The sequence below is a fragment of the Mus caroli genome, chromosome 10 (genome assembly GCF_900094665.2).
Source record: "Mus caroli chromosome 10, CAROLI_EIJ_v1.1, whole genome shotgun sequence".
Taxonomy (NCBI): domain Eukaryota; kingdom Metazoa; phylum Chordata; class Mammalia; order Rodentia; family Muridae; genus Mus; species Mus caroli.
Window position 1 is genome coordinate 53,512,577 of NC_034579.1, and position 19,686 is coordinate 53,532,262.

A 19,686-nucleotide genomic window follows, 5' to 3' on the forward strand; every position below is an offset into this window, starting at 1 on the left:
CCTCAATCCCTGGGGCAGCCACGCTCCTCATAGAAGCTGATGCCTAATCATCTTGCACTCCTTGACTCATTGCTTTTCAGTATTCATATCTCTTCATACCCTCTGCCTAGGGCTCCAGGTGCCTGAGGATGTGTCAAGAACATCTGCTTCTTCACCAGCAGCCAGTGTCCCAGCCTTACCTCTCTGAAATACCCACCTCCCTCCTGAGACACCCACCTCCCTCCTGAGACACCTCCCTCCATCCTGAGACACCTCCCTCCCTCCTGAGACATCCACCTCCTTCCTGAGGCACCCACCACTCTCCTGATACACCCACCTCCCTCCTGAGGCACCCACCTCCCTCCTGAGGCACCCGCCTCCCTCCTGAAGTACCCACCTCCCTCCATCATCATCTCTGCGTCTCTCTTTCCATCTGTTTCCACTTTGTACACATGCACTTGATCGTGTCTGATATGTCAAAGGATGTAAAAGAACACAAAGCTTTATATACTTACAACTAAGTCTAGTTGAACAGTTATTCCTCCTCCTCTCCCTCCTCCTCTCCCTCCTCCTCTTCTTTCTATCCTTCTTTCTCCTCCTCCTCTTTTTCTTCTTCCTCCTCTTCCTCTTCTTCTTTAATATGGAGCTAGAAGCTTAAAAGCAATTTATATTAGAATTCTGTATTGAATGGGTGAATTTATCCTTACTTGAAGCAATTTTTAGTTCATTAAATAAATATTAAGAACATTTATTTTAAAACACTGACTACACAGCAAATTGTTAGACTTTCCATTTGGGAGCTATTTTAAATTATAAGATGGGGGGACCTGGAGGGGGCAGAAGTGAAGATTGTGGCTGAAATGGAGGGAAGGTTGTCTTGTGTGATCATCTGACTCTGTGGCTTATCCCCTTAGACTCTTCCTCTCAGTGCTTCCATTCTAACTTCTCTCTTGTCTCCTTTTCCCCATGCACACATGGTGGGCTCTGGAACCTTCAGGATGAAGTTTTAACTGTGATCCGGAGAGTGGATGATAATTGGGCTGAAGGCATGCTAGGAGACAAGATCGGCATCTTCCCTCTCCTGTACGTGGAGGTAAGCTTACCGACACACCTGTACCCCATCATTGTTTGATTTATGAGAACTTGGGGCCGTGACCTGGGGGAGCCCCTTTCTGCAATAGGAGCTTCTTCCCCACTGTGTAAGGCCTCCTGCTTCCTGGAGACTTCTAATCTGCCCTGGTGTATGACGATTCCTCTGGCCACTTGCAGTGCTTCCTCCCAGCCTGGCTTCTGTCTCCTCCCTATGGGCTCAAGGATAGGACCCAGTCAGTCTTCCCCACCCTCATTTTGTCTGAGATGTCTGAATCCTACCGTGCTGTCTCTCAGGGTTCGTGGGGAGGCAGCAGCTCCCTGCACACCCACACAGATCCCTGTGGAACACTACCGACCACTGGCCATGTCCCGACCCCACTCCTTACATTCTTGTTATCTTTGAAACTCATCCAGTAAGTGTCCCTCAGTAGAGGGAACCTGAGGCTAATTCATTTGTTTCCTGATTCCTTTCTGTGTCCAGGTGCCACCTCAGGACAGTTGCTGAGCTGAGGCTCAGCAGTGAGCCTGTCCACCCCGGGCTATTTGTACAAGAGTATTTGCCCATTTCTGTGTGTCGCCGTTTGTTAGTCCCAGGCCAAATGTTTTTGTCTGATGACCACTGGGGGAATCCTATAAGCTAAGAAGGAATGTCCAATATTTTCTCAGTACTAAATTTAGCATCCAATAACAAAGATGTTAGAAAATGATGGCACCTCCACTTTGTAGATGATCAGAGAGACTTTAGGTTCTGGAAGGTGCTGGCCCCATGCTGGGGTATAGAACATAGATGATCTGCTTTAGGCTTTCCCTTTAATTCTCCAATCCCACATGATGTCCCACAAAAGACTCTGATTTGTTCATGACTGCAGACACAGCTGGTACTAAGAACTTGAGAACCAGAGGAAAGGCCAGCAGGGAACATGGTCATCAGGTTGGACATGCAGTGGACATTGGTTAGAAGCATCTACAGGACTTGACTGTTCACAGGGTAAAGGTCTAATAATGGCTTTGCCTGGCATTCAAGACCTTCTACAATCTTGCTGTCAGTATTTTTTTTCCAGCCTCAACTCTCACCACTGCCCAATGCCTTCCCCAAATATTCTAGATAACATTTACTTTGGATTGACTGCTCAAGAGATCCAAGACCTGCCTTAGCAATGACAGGAAGTTCATGCATACACTGCATACACATCACCCTTGTCTCCAGGCCATACTGTTATACTTACCATTGCCTTTAATGCTCTCTGCAGTTTTTACACACTGCATTGATATACCTTCCTCTCTGTATTGCTCCTTGAGAGTGCTTACTGTATGAGTGTCATATGCCATGCAGTCTTGAAGTCCTAAGACTGAATGTCACATACGTTCTCAGTGTTTAACTTATCTTCCAATAACGTAGACATTAGAAATGATGATTGCCTCCACTTTGTAGTTGATCAGAGAGCCTATAGGTTCTGGAAGATATTGGGCCCCGTGCTGATGTGTGTTATATGCTGTATGCTGTGACATGCATATGTGACTATCCCAGAAGGGGGATGAAAAAGAAAAGTGTAGTATGGTTGAATCTCACATTTTCTGAAAAGATGTGTTCACTGAACACCTGGAGGAATCTGCATCATAAGGCTCTAAACACAGAGAAAACTGGACGATGCCAGGAACCTGTGCAGCAGTCATCCAAGGATCTGATTGTCCTCATCTTGTCTGAGTACCATTGCAGTTATAAAGTAGCATACTCCGGGATGCATGTGTGCTTGTCCTTTATGCTCCAAATAGGTGATTAAAGAACTTTATGGGTACTCTAATGCAGGTAAATAGAGCCTCTGCTGGATCCGCCTGTTTTGTGAACAGGCTAAGAACATACCAAGGAGACTGTGAACTGGGGCATAGATTGAAACTTGATCCCTTAGGCCCTTCGTAGGCCACTCTAGGTTTACAGGTACATTCAAAGAGCAGATGGTTGAACCCATTCTATTCCCAGCACCACCATGGCAGCTCACAACCATCTGAAACTCTAATGATTGGGAATCCAGTGCCTTCTTCTGGCCTGCACAAGTACCAGGTATACCTGTGTGTTCCTTGTCCCCTGATACTAATGTTCATGAAGATATATGGTCAGTGCATTGACCCTGTACCATAGACATATCTTAATTCATGCAATATAGAGCGTCTCTTGGGCAGCCATTACATCTTGGGACCTGATGTACAGCAACAGCAGGTTTGAGGGCAAGTGTCTGGCTAGAACCCTGCCAGCAAGCCAAGAAACTCATGTCTGGCCTCACCTTCCTATCTTTGTGGGATGTGGGCAGTAATATTGAGTCCATAGTGCCCCTTAAATGAATAATACCATATACTGCAAGCTGCGCTGTGTTCTCTGACTGTGGCTGACTCTTGCCTGGGCTTGCCAGATAAACACAGGGAGGGGGAGGTTGCAGGTGTGGCTGCAGCTGGTCCAACCTATGCTTCTGAACAGCCCTACTTTGAGAAGACAGGCCCCATCTCCATAGCTCCTTGTGTACTGTAGGACTGTCACCCTGCCACTCTCCTGCAGCCCTCATACCCCAGCTGCCCCAGGGCTTCATTTGGGTTTCTGCTCTCCCAAGACATCTCATATCCTTCCCAGCTCCTTTGGCTGCTGCCCCAGCCCCATACATGGCCCCAGGTCCCAGAATTGCCACCAATTAAATTGGCAATTGACCTTTATCCAGCACAGCAGTTCTGCCCTGTGGATTGCAACCTCTTTGGAGATCAAACTGCCCTTTCGCAGAGGGGTTGTAAGACTCTGGCATGCCTTAACTTACCGGAGACCCCTGAGTGAACAATGTGGAGACGGGAATCGATGCAAAAGCAAGAGGAGTTTTATTTAATCCAGCATGCTGGGGTCACCCCTGCCCATGGGCAGAGAGCAACCATGCGTAGCCCATCCAGTGAGCCTTTATACAGTTCTCAGGGCCACCACCACTAGGTACAATATGATTGGCAGAACAATGTGACTTTTAAACTGATTGGTCCATAGGGAATGAGGTGGGTGGCCAAAGATCTCGAAATGTGTCTACAAGCTCTGGTGGCCGGTCCCTCCTCTCTGTGGTCTGAGGAATGTAATTAGCCCCTCCCTTCCAGAGAGGCAAGTGTTCCATGACCTTTCCAAAGTTCCTGAGCCGACCTTTGTAGGGTCACCTAAGAGCATTTAAACACACAGGGATTTACAATTTATAACAGTAGCAAAACTACACTTAAGTAGCAATAAGAATAATTTGAGGGTCATGACAACATGAGGAACTGTATGAAAGGGTTACAGCATTAGGAAAGCTGAGAACCAGTGGCTAGCGGTGCTGCTAACCTTGGCTTGACCAAGGGCATCTTCCCAGGATGACAGTTGGATGGTGCACATTGACTGGAAGTCTGAGATGTAAAAAGGAGATGCCTGAGTCCTTCACCATTAGTAACTGGAGTGATGGCGATCCAGGGGTTTGGAAAAGAACCAAGGCCAGTGTTGAACAGGGCCTTGATCCCAGTCCTCACTCCCGGCAAGGCAGGGTAGTGTCATTATCTTTGTCTCACAGAATGTGCTTTGCTTAATGGAAGTAAAACGTTCCTCCTAGAGAAACTCCTCCTGCCCCAGTCAAGAGTTCGAGGATGGTTTAAATGGCCCATAGGATTGCTTCTGAAGGACTGTAGTTGTCAGAGTCTTAGCCCGGCCCTGAAGCTTGAGCACCCACCTGAAGACCCTGTCCAGCACAGTCCCTTTATACAGGGCTCCAAAAGAGTGCGTTCATAGATCTCAACCCAGCTCTCAGCCAGCTAAGGTGAGTTAGAGACATCATGGGTTTTACACACGGCTCCACCTGAGTATGTCTCCCTTTCTTCACCTCTGCATTAGAAGTGTGGCCAGTGACCCACCTTGTCACCTTTGTGAGATGCAGCAATCCAAGTTGTCTGGAGGCTGGAGGTCTAGAACACCTTTCGTGCATTTTATCAACACCATACGCAAGGTACTAAGAGAGACTGGGGAGGAGCTAGTTCCAGGGAGTGGCAGCACCCTCATCCCAGAGCAGATAAGAACACACATGAGTAGGTCAGATCACATCAGACCCAACCTCTGGATCTGATGTCACTACATCTGGGTGTTAAATCCTGCATGGTGAATGGGAAACTTCTGGTACTATTTATAGATACTGAAAAAAAAAATAATGGTAGCAAAACTAAACTCCTGATTAAGCTAAATCAATGTAATCAGTCCCAAAGTAAGTGTTACTAATGGCAACAGTCTCCTATATGGTGGTCCTAGCATCAGCTCTGGATTGCATTGCCAGGCATTTGAACCTCAGTCAGCTGCCTACTGGTTTGGGTTCATCCTCTCCTGAGACACAGTAGCTCATTACTTCATCTACTATAGAGATGTTATTTTGAACCCCCGCCTCTAAACATAGCGCTCCCACTGAGAAAAAGCCGTGATTTTGCAGCTGTGATCTGGGGCATGCTCTGTGGCACTGTGATGCTCTGATATTTGCCATCTGGTGACGCTTGTCATTTTTAATCTTTTGACTTGTTCATTTTCAGAACATTTTCAGTTAAGAAGCTCAAGAGAGGTTGTGTGTGAGTCAGGTTTCTCCAAAGAGATGGCTAGATAAATGTATGAAAGGACGTGTATTAAGAAAAGGCGTGTGCAGTTACAGGAGCTGAGAAGTGAGGCAACAAGCCATCTATAAGCTAGAGCTCTGACTCAGCCAAATGCAAAAGGTCTTAGAGCTGTAGACACTTTCAGCCTTGGTCAGAAGGCCTGAGAACTGGGAGAGGGATGCTACAGTGCAAACCCAACTATGAGGACTAACTGCCTACTGTTTTTGATCAGTCTTTACCAGGAAATTCAGCATATTCCTAGAAATTCATTGTAAGATAATTCGTCATCTGGAACCCTTTATCCTCACCCACCACCCTCCCCAAGGCTTCCAACTTCAGCCACAGATGGGGCACAGACACACCCTTGAGGACCAAGGGTCTAAGTGAAGCTCCACGCTATAGCTCCCAAGGTTTGAGCTTCTGTTACCCACTTAGCCAGGGTGCCCACTGATGCCACCCCCTAAGCCTTGCACCTGGGTAGACTCCTAATGTGATTTGCTCCAGGAGACTCAAGGTTGGAAAGATAATTGCTAATTCAGGACATTCCTAGTCCTGCAGGAAAGGCATAGGTCTTGGGCACATGACACATGCACTCAACCTTAGCTAAAGATTTTTCATAGATGTAGTATTCCTGGTATCTGCTGGTCATTAGAGACCCGGACCATTGTGATGGGTGTGGACATCTCATTGGCAAGACACCGCATTTGGTTCAAGAAGAGTATATCCCTGTAATCCACAAGCCAGTGTGTAACTCTGTGATTGCCAAGTAGTTTTAGATCTGGAAAAGGAAAGGAAGAGGCTTATGCAAGTTTTCCTCAAGAGACTAGACAAAGTTTAGAGTGTGTGGCTGGGCTCTGCTGAGCAGACTGCTGTGGGAAGTTAGCATGCCTGCCATGTGTCTGACACTATAAACCTCAGGCTTCTCGTCCTGGCTTCTGTCCTCGCACTACACAAGGCATCCAGGGTCCTCTCTGAGACTCTCCTCTGTTATATCTTCAAGTCAACTCCATCTGTCATCAAATCCCAGAACCACCACAATGAGCAGATGTTCTTACCAGGATAGGTCGCTCACAGGGACAGTAGTAAAAATAATGACACTCTAGAAGGTAAAGATGGGGTTGTTTTTACGTTTGATTTGAGCCCTCTCTGTTGGTTTCTGGCCTCTGTCTTCACCCATTGTCCTATGCTGTGACTCTAGCTCAGAGCTATCCTCCATGGGCTATCTTGAGCTACCACCTGCCTCACTCACCCAGTAGTGAAGGCTTCTGGCTCCTGTAGCATACCTAGGCAGTACTTGTCTCCCCTTCCCCAAGCCCAGTGATGTTTCCTCAGTCCACACCCTTCTGAACTTTCCATATTAATTAATACATACCTCTCCTCTTGAAACCATGTTCCTTAGCAGCATGGTTTGCAAACCACCCCCTGTAACTCCTTAACAACTACCCTATCCTGGTTATATCCTTAGTATACAGTGAGATCAAGGCCTTCTCAATGCCTTTCTTGAATATCATGCCTTGTCTGTATATACTCCCTGTCTGACGTCTAACCACAGAACAGCATAGGATAATGGAGATGGTGTGTTTTCTTGTTGGGAGGCCACAGACTGACCTCACCCAGGCACCTCAGCTGGTGTCAGGTTCTCAAGCACAGCCTTCATCAGGGATCTCGATGAGGAATCCCTCGGTGGCTGGATTATCAACCCTATGATGGGTAGCCTGCAACCATCCCTTTCTACTTTGCCAGAAGCCCATGCAGGCTTTGTCCCAGAATTTCAGAGTAAGACTACCTCCTCGGGAACCAAATCTTTAATTGGAGATAGGCAGAGGGAGCATCACCCACATTTTCAAAAGCAAATTTCACTGTATACTTAGGGTGTGCAACATCTCATAGGATGCTTACGCAGTTAAGTGGTTACTATAGTGGAGTAAATTAGCTCATCCATCAGCTCACATTGTTACTCCTGCTCCCATTGGCAAGGACAGCTGCAGTTTACTCCAATTACAGAAATCTTTAGTGTGATTCGATAGCTGTTATGAACCATAGCGCCCCTGTCACGCCTTAGCTCTCGGGCTTGTTTGTGCCACAGTCTACTACTTTGTATCTTGTGACACATTTTCTCCTCCACATCTTGTAATCATGGCTTGATTCTCTGATAATTTTGACTCCTTTTAAAAGTCCACATTGTGAGTGAGATCATTTCACTCTTTCCTTTGGGTGTGTGACTTAACTTTGTTCAACATCACGCTATCTAACCATCCATTGTGAAGCAGATTGACATGTAAAGAAGTTGAGAACGAGCTAGAGAAAGCACCCAAGGAGCTGAAGGAGTTTGCAACCCTATAGGTGGAACAACAATATGAACTAACTAGTACCCCCAGAGCTTGTGTCTCTAGCTGTATATGTAGCAGAAGATGGCCTAGTCGGCCATCATTGGGAAGAGAGGCCCATTGGTCTTGCAAACTATATATGCCTCAGTACAGGGGAATGCCAGGGCCAAGAAGTGGGAGTGGGGGTTAGGGGATTGGTGGGGGAGGGGTTGGGGGACTTTTGGGATAGCATTTGAAATGTAAATGAAGAAAATACCTAATTAAAAAAATAAATGAAAAAGAAGAAGAAGAAGAAGAAGTTGAAATCCCATAGTTGTAGACTAAGCAGCCTGGACCTCAAATACTTAAAGGCCTGAAGTTTGAAGTCAGCCTGGGCACCATAGTGAGGTTATGTTAAATAAAATGAAGGCGGAAACAAAATTGGAGGGAAAAAAAGTTGCTCAGACTCCACATAGCAGGGGCAAGAGTATGTCCTGGCTGTATACATGGGAGCCATTTGCCCAGCAGAGCTGTGGTTCTGAGGCTGCCATGTTCTTTGGGTAACAGTTTTCAGACATGGTGGTGAGAGGATGTAGCCATACAGAAGTACTCTGGGAGCCTCCACAGTGACCACACAGCATTTCACTGTTGAGGCCAGGTGAAGAGTTAGATCAGAAGGAATGAGGTGCCTGATCTGACAGCAGGAAATAGACATTTATTGCAACCTCTGAGTTGCTCCCCTGGCCCCCATGGTTGTCAAACTTGGCAAGGGATTTTTTACCAAGGTTTATATCCTTGCCAATAGGGAAAACACCTCATCTGTTATCTTTTGGTAATAGTTATTACTTAGTAAAGATTATAAATAAATAAGTTCATGGTGACCTTGGCACTTTTAAGATTTCAAGTATACATGTGCATTTGGGGCAAATTCCTGTAGTTCCTCAGCTCAGTCAGTTATGGCAAAATGAGAAAAGACAAGTGTGTCTTCATCTTCTTTCTGCTCCACTCACCCAGAGAAACTCAAATCGCCTCTCTGCTGCCTTTTTGACTTTCAAGTCCTTCAAAGTGAGAGTAATTAGGGCTCTGGTTTGAAGCTATTGAGAACTATCTTTGTGAGGGGAAACCAAAGCCCAGGTTTGGTTCATCACTACATCTTCCAGATGACTACTTGTACTGGCTGGTTTTGTGTGACAATTTGACACAGGCTGGAGTTATCACAGAGAAAGGAGCTTCAGCTGGGAAAATGCCTCCATGAGATCCAGCTGTGGGGCATTTTCTCAATTAGTGATCTAGGGGGAAGGGCCCATTGTGGGTGGTGCCATCCCTGAGTGTTGGGTTCTATAAGAAAGCAGGCTGAGCAAGCCAGGGGAAGCAAGCCAGTAAGAAACATCCCTCCATGGCCTCTGCATCAGCTCCTGCTTCCTGACCTGCTTGAGTTCCAGTCCTGACTTCCTTTAGTGATGAATAGCAATGTGGAAGTGTGAGCTGAATAAACCCTTTGCTCCCCAACTTTCTTCTTGGTCATGGTGTTTGTGCAGGAATAGAAACCCTGACTAAGACAACTACTTTTCAGTGCTTTTATTTTTCTTTTTTTAAAAATATAATACTTTTACTAATCATTTGGAAATTATATAAAAGCATACACTATATTTTGATAATATCCACCTTCCAGTCCTCCCCACAATTTCTCCATGATCTGCCCCAAGCTCCCACCTAACTTCATGTCCTCTTTTATTATTTTTTTTAATAACCTGCCAAGTCCCATTTGGATTGCCCATATGTTCATATCTCATAGGTGTTCGGTCATCCACTGGAGTGTGGTGAACTAACTAGGAACCACATCCTTAAAGACATGTAATCCTCCCTTCTGCAGAAGATGACAACTGGTAACAACCCCTCAGTGAGGCTAAGTGGGGGTTCGTGAGCCCCTGCCCCTACCGTGCTGGAATGTTGCCTGGCTTGCTCTTGTACATGTCTTGTGTAGGCAACTATAGCTGCTGTGACTTCATGAGTATAGCGGCTGCATCACCTCCAGGAGATACTGTTTTGCTCCAGTCTTCCCCAACCTTTGACTCTTACAGAGAGCAATTCCATCTCCCTGCATTGTCCATGAGACCTGGGGAGTGTGAGTGTGGTACGGATGTATCACCTCTGGCTGAGCAGTCCAAAGACACTTTGAGAGTTTTTTTTGTTTTGTTTTGTTTTTTGGTTTTTGGTTTTTGGTTTTTTTTTTTTTTAGTACTATTAACTGCCATTTAACCCACAAAGACGCTTTTCTGATGAGGACTGAGAGATGGACTTGCATGAGTATAGAGATATAAATTTAGAGAGGAGTTTTAAAACATGTCCACTGAGCAAAATAATAGTCGTCCATTCACCTGTCATGTGCTCTCATTGAGATGCACAGTACCAGACATTCATTGGGATCTAGGCATAAACGCAGTCGGAATGTTGTTGACTTCCACTGTGACGTTCATGCCATGTTGTACTGTAAGCATCTCTCACCCTGCTAGTCATTATTTTAGCTCATGTAGTTCATATCTGGGTAAGATTGTTGATGTCTTTCTCCTCCAGCAGACTGTGGAGCACCTTTTGGGGCTATGCAAGTGAAGTAGCAAGGAGCCATCTCCCTATGCACTACTAACCTAGTTCTCCGTGTCTTGTGACCAAAGTATGTGGTGTTTTCATCAACAGTTTCTTAGAATCAAGTTCTGGTGGGAAATGGGAGTAGTGTGTATTGTTGTGACGATCCCTGGGAAGTATCCCAGGGAGGTATCCCATGCCTCAAAGACATTGAGCTTTGTATTTGCCAACATGTGGGTAACACCAATTTTAAAATGTATATAAATATATATTATTATATACCATATATATAACATTAATATTAAAATAAAATGCATTATACACACACACATATACATATAGTAGGTTTCCATATGGCTTTTTCAAATATTTAATGTTAATGTATTCACAACTCCTCCTTCCCTCTTTTCCTCCTCGTGTCACCTGTGTTCTGCCACTCCCCACTTCTTTGATACCTTTCTTGTTCCTCCTCACCAATGGCTTCTTTCTAATTTCCTTGCTTTAAGAGGTAATACAAGTTAAACACAAAAATCTGAATGATGATGCTAGGATCCACATCTGAGGGAGAATATGAACGGTTTATCTCTTTGTGTCTGTGTTACTTCACTTAGTGTAATGTCTTTTGGTTTCACCATTTACATGCAAACTGCAGTTTACTTTACAGCTAAATAATATTCCTTTGTGTATATGTACAACAGTTTCCTTATCCATTATATTTGGCTACTGTGAGCAAAGCAGCAATGAACATAAATGAGTATATATCTCTGTAGTGAAAAATACAGTCCTTTGAGTATAGGCCCAGAAGAGGTATAGCTAGGTTATATACAGTAGTTTTATTTCTAGATTTTTAAGGAACTGATCAATTAGTTTCTGTAGTACCTGAAACCTGTTCACATTGTCACCAGAAATGAATGAGGGTTCCCCTTTCCCAACATCTTCACCAGTTTTGGTTGTCATTTGTGGGATTAATCACAGCCATCCCAACTAGGGTGAGATGAAATCGAAGTATTCACATCCTCCTGGTATGGCTACAGATGGTGAACATTTAAAAAAAAAAATCTCCCAGCTATTGCATTTCTCTTCCTCCTCCTCCTCTTCCTCCTCCCCCTCCTCCCCCTTCTACTTCTTCCCCTCTTCTTCTCATTCTTCCATTCCATATCATGTTTTTTTAATTGGTTTGTTTTATGGGTATTTTTAAAGTTCTTCATGTATTGTAGGTAGTAATTATCTGCCAGGTATATAGAGGGTAAGGGTTCCCCCCTCTACCTGTTCTGTTGGTATCTTCAGTTGATTAAGTTTCCTTTGCACTACAGAAGCAAGTTTTTCTTTCATGAAATCCAACTTGTCAAGTATTTGTCTTAATGATGATGTTACTCAGATCCTATTCAGAAAGTACATTATGTACCTATAAATTGAATCTGTCAGATTCAGGGTATCAGAGCTTATGTTGAGGTCCCCAATCCATTTAGAGTTGAGTTTTGCACATAGTGAGAAATAGGATCTAGTTTTATTCTTTGGCATGTAGATATCCAGTTAGAACAGTATCATTTGTTGAAGATGCTGTCTTTTTTCCAAGGTGTATTTTTCTGGTCTCTTTGCCAAAATCAAAGCAAAGCAAAACAAAACAAAACACCAAAAATAAAAATCCTCCAAAACAAAAAATAAACAAACAACAATAACAGCAACAAAAAAACCAACCAAGCAAACAACAACAACAAAAACCACCGGGTCTGTAGGAGTGTGAGTTACACATGAGTCCTCAATTCTGTTTCCATGAATGAAAGTGCCATGCTGTTTTTATTACCATAGCTCTGTAGTATAACTTGAAATCATGTGGTGAAACCTTGAGTAATGTTTTTATTGTTTAGGATTGTTTTCATTCTCCTCAGTCTTTGGTGTTTTTCCCTGGTTTGAGTTTCCAGGTAAGACTGGATTCAGACGTCCTTCCATCTCTATGTTGGAGCATAACTTGAGTACTGCTGGGGTTGGTTCCTCTTAAGGTCTGCCAGAATTCTGCAGTGACCCCATGCTTTTCTCAGTAGAGAGATTTTAAGTCACTGCTTCTGTCCTGTTGGTTGTTCTAGATGCGATCATGTTGCCATGCTTGAAGAACTTTGGTAGCTATGATGTGCACTTAGGCATTAATTCGTGGCTTTTAGATTTTCTAATTGTATAGGACATACATTTTTAAATTATGTTTTGAAACTCTAATACAATTAAATTATTCCCTTTCCCTCCCTTTAAAACCTCCATGTACATACTTGAAAGAGAGTTCAAATTCATAGCTTCTTTTTCTCTATTTGTTGCTCTGTGTGTGTGTGTGTATGTCTGTCTGTCTGCCTGTGCCTATGCCTGTGCCTGTGTATTCCTAAATAGATAAATAGAACCTGCTTGCTCTGAATAATGTTACTTGTTTGTATATATTTTCAGGGCTGACCACTTGGTATTTGATAATCAATTGTGGAGAATCTTCCCTGGGGAAGACTATTTCTCCCACTCCCAGCATTCCTTAGTTGCCTGTAGCTCTGTGCAGAGCTGATCCTGTAAGGACTCCCCTCCCCCTCCCCCTCTCCCACCCCCTTATCCCTCCCCCTTATCCACACTAGCATGTCTGCTGGTGTCCTCTTTGTTCAGCTCACTTTGGGGCCCTCATGTTGATGAGACTTGATGCATATAGCTTCAGAGTTTAATTGATGTTGTAATGTTTCCCGGTCCATCTGATTCTGTTAATATGTGTCCTCTTCATTTCTTTTAGTTAACTGGGGCAGAGTCTATCCATCTGGTGTAGCTTCTCAAAGAATGAGCCCTCTGATTAGTTGATTCTTTGCTTCTATTTCATTAATTTCACCTCTGATTCCTTTTTTAAGATTATTTTTTATGTATATGAGTACTCTATCTGCATATACGCCTGTGTGTCAGAATAGGGCATCAAATCACATTATAAGTAGTTGTGAGCCACCATGTGGTTGCTGGGAATTAAACTCAGGACCTCTGAAAGAGCAGCCAGTGCCTTTGATCACTGAGCCAATCTCTCCAGCCTCTACCTCAGATTTCTTGGTGTCAACTGTATTCATTGTTCTCATTTTTCCAAATTTGAAGTTGCATCATTAAATCACTTATGTTTATTCTTTTGATTTTTTTTCTACCCTAGTCATTTAAAAAGCTATCTATTTCCCTGGTAGGAGTGCTTTTAGTGTGTCTCAGGGGTCTTGATATGTTTCATATCACTTCAGGAAATGTTTTATTTCATTCTTGATTTTCCTTTCAATACGTTAACCATTCTGTAATGCGTTGTTTAATCTCCATGAGTTTGTGTACTTACTAGCGATTTGTTTGCTGTCAGTTTTAAATTTTATTGCATTAGCATCAGATAGGATGTGTAGGTAGTTCAGGGTTTCTGAGTTTACGACGATTGTTTTTTGATCCCAGGATTTACTGTATTTTAGGGAAGCCTTTGTGTGTCCCAGTGCAGAATGTTTATTCTTTGGTATTTGGGTGGAATATTCTGTAGATAGCTATTAAATTTATGTAATATGTAATTTAACTCTAATGTTTTTCTTTTTGCTCAGAGTACCTGTCTATTATAAAAATACAGTTTTGAAATCACCTACTATTATTTGGTTGATGTTAATCTGTGCCTTTCATTCTGATAGTAGACATTTTATGCAATTGGCTATATGTGATTTTTTTTTAAGAAGGTCTATGACTCTTTCCAGGAGCATTATTAGCCCAGATAGGAAAAATCATTTAAAGTATATATATGTGTGTACTTATACAAACACTTACATGTATTGTGTGTTTTCAGGTAGCTAATGTATGACTCCTTATGACCTTTCCAGGCATCCTTACTGTAATTTTCCCCTTTCCCTCCTCCTCCTGTACCCGTCCCTCCACTCTCTAATCCGAGCCTTCCCATTTTTCTGCTTTCCCCTTCAATGACTGTGCTCTGCCTTTTGTCTCTGTATTGGTCCACTCCTGCTGCCAACGGTCTCTATTGACTTCACGAATGATTGACTATATTAGTGCATGTACTCACGGCTCAAGACTTGGAGGTAGCAACCCAAAATGACAGAAGAAAGGGTCTGAGTTACCTAACTCAGTATGATGTCTTCTCATTCCCCACGCAGTATGATCTTTTTTCAGTTCTGTTTGCATTTATCTGCAGATTTTATTATTTCATTTTTCTTTACAGCCGTATGCCATGGCATGCCATGGAGAACATCTATCACATTGTATGAGCTCCTCCTCAGTCGAAGGAGATTTGTTTCCGTTTCCTAAGTGATTGTGAGTAGACTGGCAGTGAACGTGGCAGAGCGATATCTGCGGAATAGAATGTTGACTCTCTGGGCAAATGCTAAGGGGTGCTGTAGCTGAGCCACATGGGAGAGCTACCTTTAGATGTTTAAGGATTCCTTGCACTGGTTTCTGTATGGGCTCTGCTGATCTGCAGTCCTCCCAGGAGTGAATGAGAGCCTCCCTTGCCCCATACCCTCTCCAACACTTCTTACTACTTCTTTTGTTGAATTTAGACATTGCAACGGGGATAAGGGGAAATGGCAAAGTGGGTTTGATTCACATTCCCCTGATTTAAATAAACATGTTAAAAACTCTTTTAAAATATTTCCTATCCCTTTGGTTTCTTATTTTAATAACTCACTGTTCAGGTCGGTGGCCCATTTCTTTTTTCTTATTTTTTCATAGTTTTATTTTTTTATATATATAAGAAATAAATATAATAAACCAAATACATGGACAAAGAATACAAGAAACATATGGTCGTCTCAATGGAAACAGAAAGAAAGAAAGAAGGAAGGAAGGAAGGAAGGAAGGAAGGAAGGAAGGAAGGAAGGAAGGAAGGGGAAGAAAAGAAAAGAAAAGAAAAGAAAAGAAAAGAAAAGAAAAGAAAAGAAGAAAAAGCCACTGATAAGATTCAACATGCCTTCTTAATATAAGCCCTAGAACAAGTAAGGCTGTAGGTCACATATTCCAACATAATAAAGGTTATGTATGACAAACCCATGGCCAATATCATCCTAAATGAATAAAACCCCATAAAATGAATAAAGCCCCATTAAAATCAGGAGTGGGAGAGGAGTGCCCACTCTCTCTACTGCTCCTCCATAATGTGACTGAATCATTAGCTGGAGCAATAAGGAGAAGGGATACAAATGGGAAAATACTAAGTCAAATTATTTTCAATTGAAGATTGCATTATGTTATATCCAATGTTCCCAAAATTTGACTAGAAAAATTGTAGAAATTATCCATAATTTCAGCAAAATGTTATGATACATAATTGACTTACCAAATTTACCAGTCTTAATACATATGAGTAACACACCTGCTGAGAAAGAGATCATGGGCACACTCCTCTTCCCAGTTTCTCAAATAAAATAAAATACTTATAATATACATAACAAAAGAGGTAAAAAAAAAAACTCTACAATGAAAACTTTAAATGTGTAAAGAAAGAGATTAAGAAACACACTAGAATTTGAAGACCTTCCAAGCTTGGTGGAACTAACACTGAAAAGGTCCTTCCTACCAAAACAATTTACTGACTCAATGAAATCACAATCAATATCATTGTTTTATTCTTCACATAAATAGAAAGAAAATCCTCAATTTGATACAGAACAACAAAAGACCCAGAATAGCCAATTAATCCTAAATAGGTGTTTGTTTCTATGCATTCTGCTCATTTTAAGTGCTAAGACCCCAACTTTTATACATCTATTTCTATTTTATTCGATATTAGAATGGCTACTCTACTTTGTTTCTTGGGACCATTTGCTTGGAAAATTGTTTTTCAATCTTTTACTCTGAGATAGTGTCTGACTTTGTCTCTGAGGTGTGTTTCCTGTATGCAGCAAAATGCTTGGTCCTGTTTATCTATCCAGTCTGTTAGTCTTTTTATTGGGGAGTTGAGTCCATTGATGTTAAGAGATATTAAGGAAAATAGATTTTTTATTTCCTGTTATCTTTGCTGTTAGAGGTAGAATTATGTTTGTGTGGCTATCTCCTTTTAGGTTTGTTGAAAGATTACTTTCTTGCTTTTTCTAGGGTGTAGTTTCCCTCCTTGTGCTGGTGTTTTCCATCTATTGTCCTTTGTAGGGCTGGATTTGTGGATATTGTGTAAATTTGGTTTTGTCATGGAATATCTTGTTTTCTCCATCTGCGGAAATTGAGTTTTGCTGGGTATAGTAGCTTGGGCTGTCATTTGTGTTCTCTTAGGGTCTGTATGACATCTGCCCAGGTATCTTCTGCACCTGAGATTCTCTCTTCTATCTCTTGTATTCTGTTGGTGATGCTTGCATCTATGACTCCTGATCTCATTCCTAGGTCTTCTTACTCCAGTGTTGTCTCCCTTTGTGATTTACTTATTGTTTCTAGTTCCAGTTTTCGATCCTGGATGGTTTTGTTCATTACCTTCACCTGTTTGATTGTGTTTTCCTGTAATTCTTTAAGGGATTTTTGTGTTTCCTCTTTTTAAGGGCTTCTAGCTGTTTACCTGTGTTCTCCTGTATTTCTTTAAAGAAGTTATTTCTGTCCTTCTTAAAGTCCTCTATCATCATCATGAGAAGTGATTTTAGAACTAAATCTTGCTTTTTTGGTGTGATGGTATATCCAGGACTTGCTATTGTGGGAGAATTGTGTTCTGATGATGCCAAGTAACCTTGGGTTTTGTTGCTTATGTTTTTATGCTTGCCTCTCGCCATCTGGTTATCTCTAGTGCTACCTGTCCTGGCTATATCTGACTGGAACTTGTCCTTCCTGTGATTCTGGTTGTGTCATAACTCCTCAGAGTCAAGCTGTCTCTGGGATCCTGGGATTCTGGGATTCTGGGATCCTAGGATCTTGAGATGCTGGGTGTGTCAGAGCTCCTGGGAGTAGAGCTGCCTCTGGGATGCTGAGATCCTGGTGTGACCAAGCCCCTGAAATCGTGGGATCCTGTGATCCTGGGTGTGTTAGAGCACCTGGGAGTGGAGCTTTCTCTGGGTGTTGTGGGACTAGCTGCAGAGGCAGAGTTTGGGCCCAAGGTCTGCTCAGGGCTCTGCCTCAGACTGGAAGGAACCTGTGCCACTGGCTGGGTGTGGTTCCTGAATCCCTGGATCCCACTGGCCCCAGTTACTCCCGGTGTTGTCGAGACAGATGTTATGTGATGGCCCATTTCTTAATTGGATCATTTGTTTCTCAACTCTTTGGTTTTTTACTTCTTTGTATATCATGAATCTCTTTTCTCTGTTAGATGTATGACTGGCAAAAGTTATCGTGCATTCTGTGGCCTTCTTTATTTGACTATTTGCTTCTCTAGCTTTGCAGAAGATTTGTAGTTTTAAAAACAGCACTTGTCAATTTTAGCCTCAATTCCAAGGCAAGTTGAGCCACATTTAAAAAGTTCTTTCCTACACCTACATTATATAGGGTACTGTTGATGTTTTCTTTTAGCATTTTCTGTTTCAGGTTTCACATTTAGGTCTTTGATCCATTTGAAATTGGTTTCTTTGCAAGGTCATAGATACGAGCTGATTTCTTTCTTTCTTTTCTTTTTTTTTTTTTTTTTTTGCATGTGGAATACCAGTTTTCCCAGAGCCTTTTGTTACAGAGTAGGGGAGAAGATGCTCTATGGAAGGGGATGTTAGGACATAGTTGCTATGAATGGGAAGATGGGGAAAGTAGAGGGCCAGCTTTAACTGAGAAAGGGGAACAGGGCAAGGCAGAGGTGAAAGGTATGGAGAATGAATGAACACCACTAAGAATGTTGAAAAGGCCACAAGGAGTTATTTTGTTTTATGTTTCCTTAAAATTGTGTGGGCACACACATACACACACATGTACACACACACACATATACATACATACACACACATATACACATGCACACACACATATACATACATACACACACATATACATATATACACACACATGTACACATGCACCCACATATATATATACACACATACACACATATACACACATGTATACACACATACACATACATACATACATACACACACATGCACACACATACATATACATACATACATATACAAACACACACATATATGCACGCACATGTATGCATACACATAGACACATGTATGTAAGTTTGCATGCATGCATATATTTCTCATATGTCATTTAAAGTGGCAATATTCCCCCAAATAACAATATACTATTTAACAAAACCCCCAGTACCAGACATGAGAAACTTCCTTTTGAGTTTTGAATTAGGATTTTTAGCCTAAGCTTCTCCTAAAGTAATATGAGCTTTTGCCTTTGCCCTTCATTTTCTCCCAGAAATCAGAGGTAAGACCCTATAGTTACAGACCCCACACAGTTAGGATACAGGATGTGAAAGCTGGATCTAACCTGAATGTCTCCTTTCTGAGGACTGCCTCTCACAGTACCAGAAGAAACTTTACAGGCTGCCAATGAAGAAAAAAATCAATAGTCCTACCAAGCTCGAATGCCTACAAGCTTCAACAATGACCAGAATGGTAAGATGCCTATAATGTACCAAAAGGTACAATAGTGGCACTTACATCCTAGGAGTAACCAATAGCTACCCATTAGAAGGGAAGAAACAACTGCCCATTGCTGGTGAAGCCAAGGTCCCTAGAGGGCTACCTGATACTTTAAATTTCCTAAACTAGTATAATGTATTATACTATAGTTTAACTGCATTCTGAACACTTATCATACCCAGAGGTAAGTGTAGCTTCACCCCTTATCAAAGAAACTTCTTTTTCTATAGATGGAGACCATTACACAAATCTACAACCAGTCATAATACAGAAAACAACTTACTATGGACTACTCAATTCTATTTGATACATCTACAGTATAAGCCCTGCACCCAAGGCTCTGGGAATATAACAGAAGAGGGAGTAAGAATATTTTTAGAGCTGGGGTCATGCTATGAAATAGTATCTCTGTGTATAGCAGAGAGGCAGTGGTCATGAAATCTGAACTATATGGTCACTAAAACAAGACCTAAATATGACACCACCAATTAATATGCCAAAGTGGATAAGGGAAATTGAACAAGGCTTCTGAGAGAGAGAGAGAGAGAGAGAGAGAGAGAGAGAGAGAGAGAGAGAGA

At 42.3% G+C, this 19,686-nt stretch overlaps 1 protein-coding gene across 1 annotated transcript in view; it reads left to right on the top strand.

Moving 5' to 3' along the window:
* Positions 1-19,686, top strand: part of Sh3rf3 (SH3 domain containing ring finger 3) — a 314,320-nt gene that overhangs the window by 190,839 nt on the left and 103,795 nt on the right. The window contains exon 3 of the mRNA XM_021175059.2: positions 977-1,072. Coding sequence (XP_021030718.1) covers positions 977-1,072 — 96 coding nt within the window. The remainder of the gene's footprint in view (positions 1-976; positions 1,073-19,686) is intronic.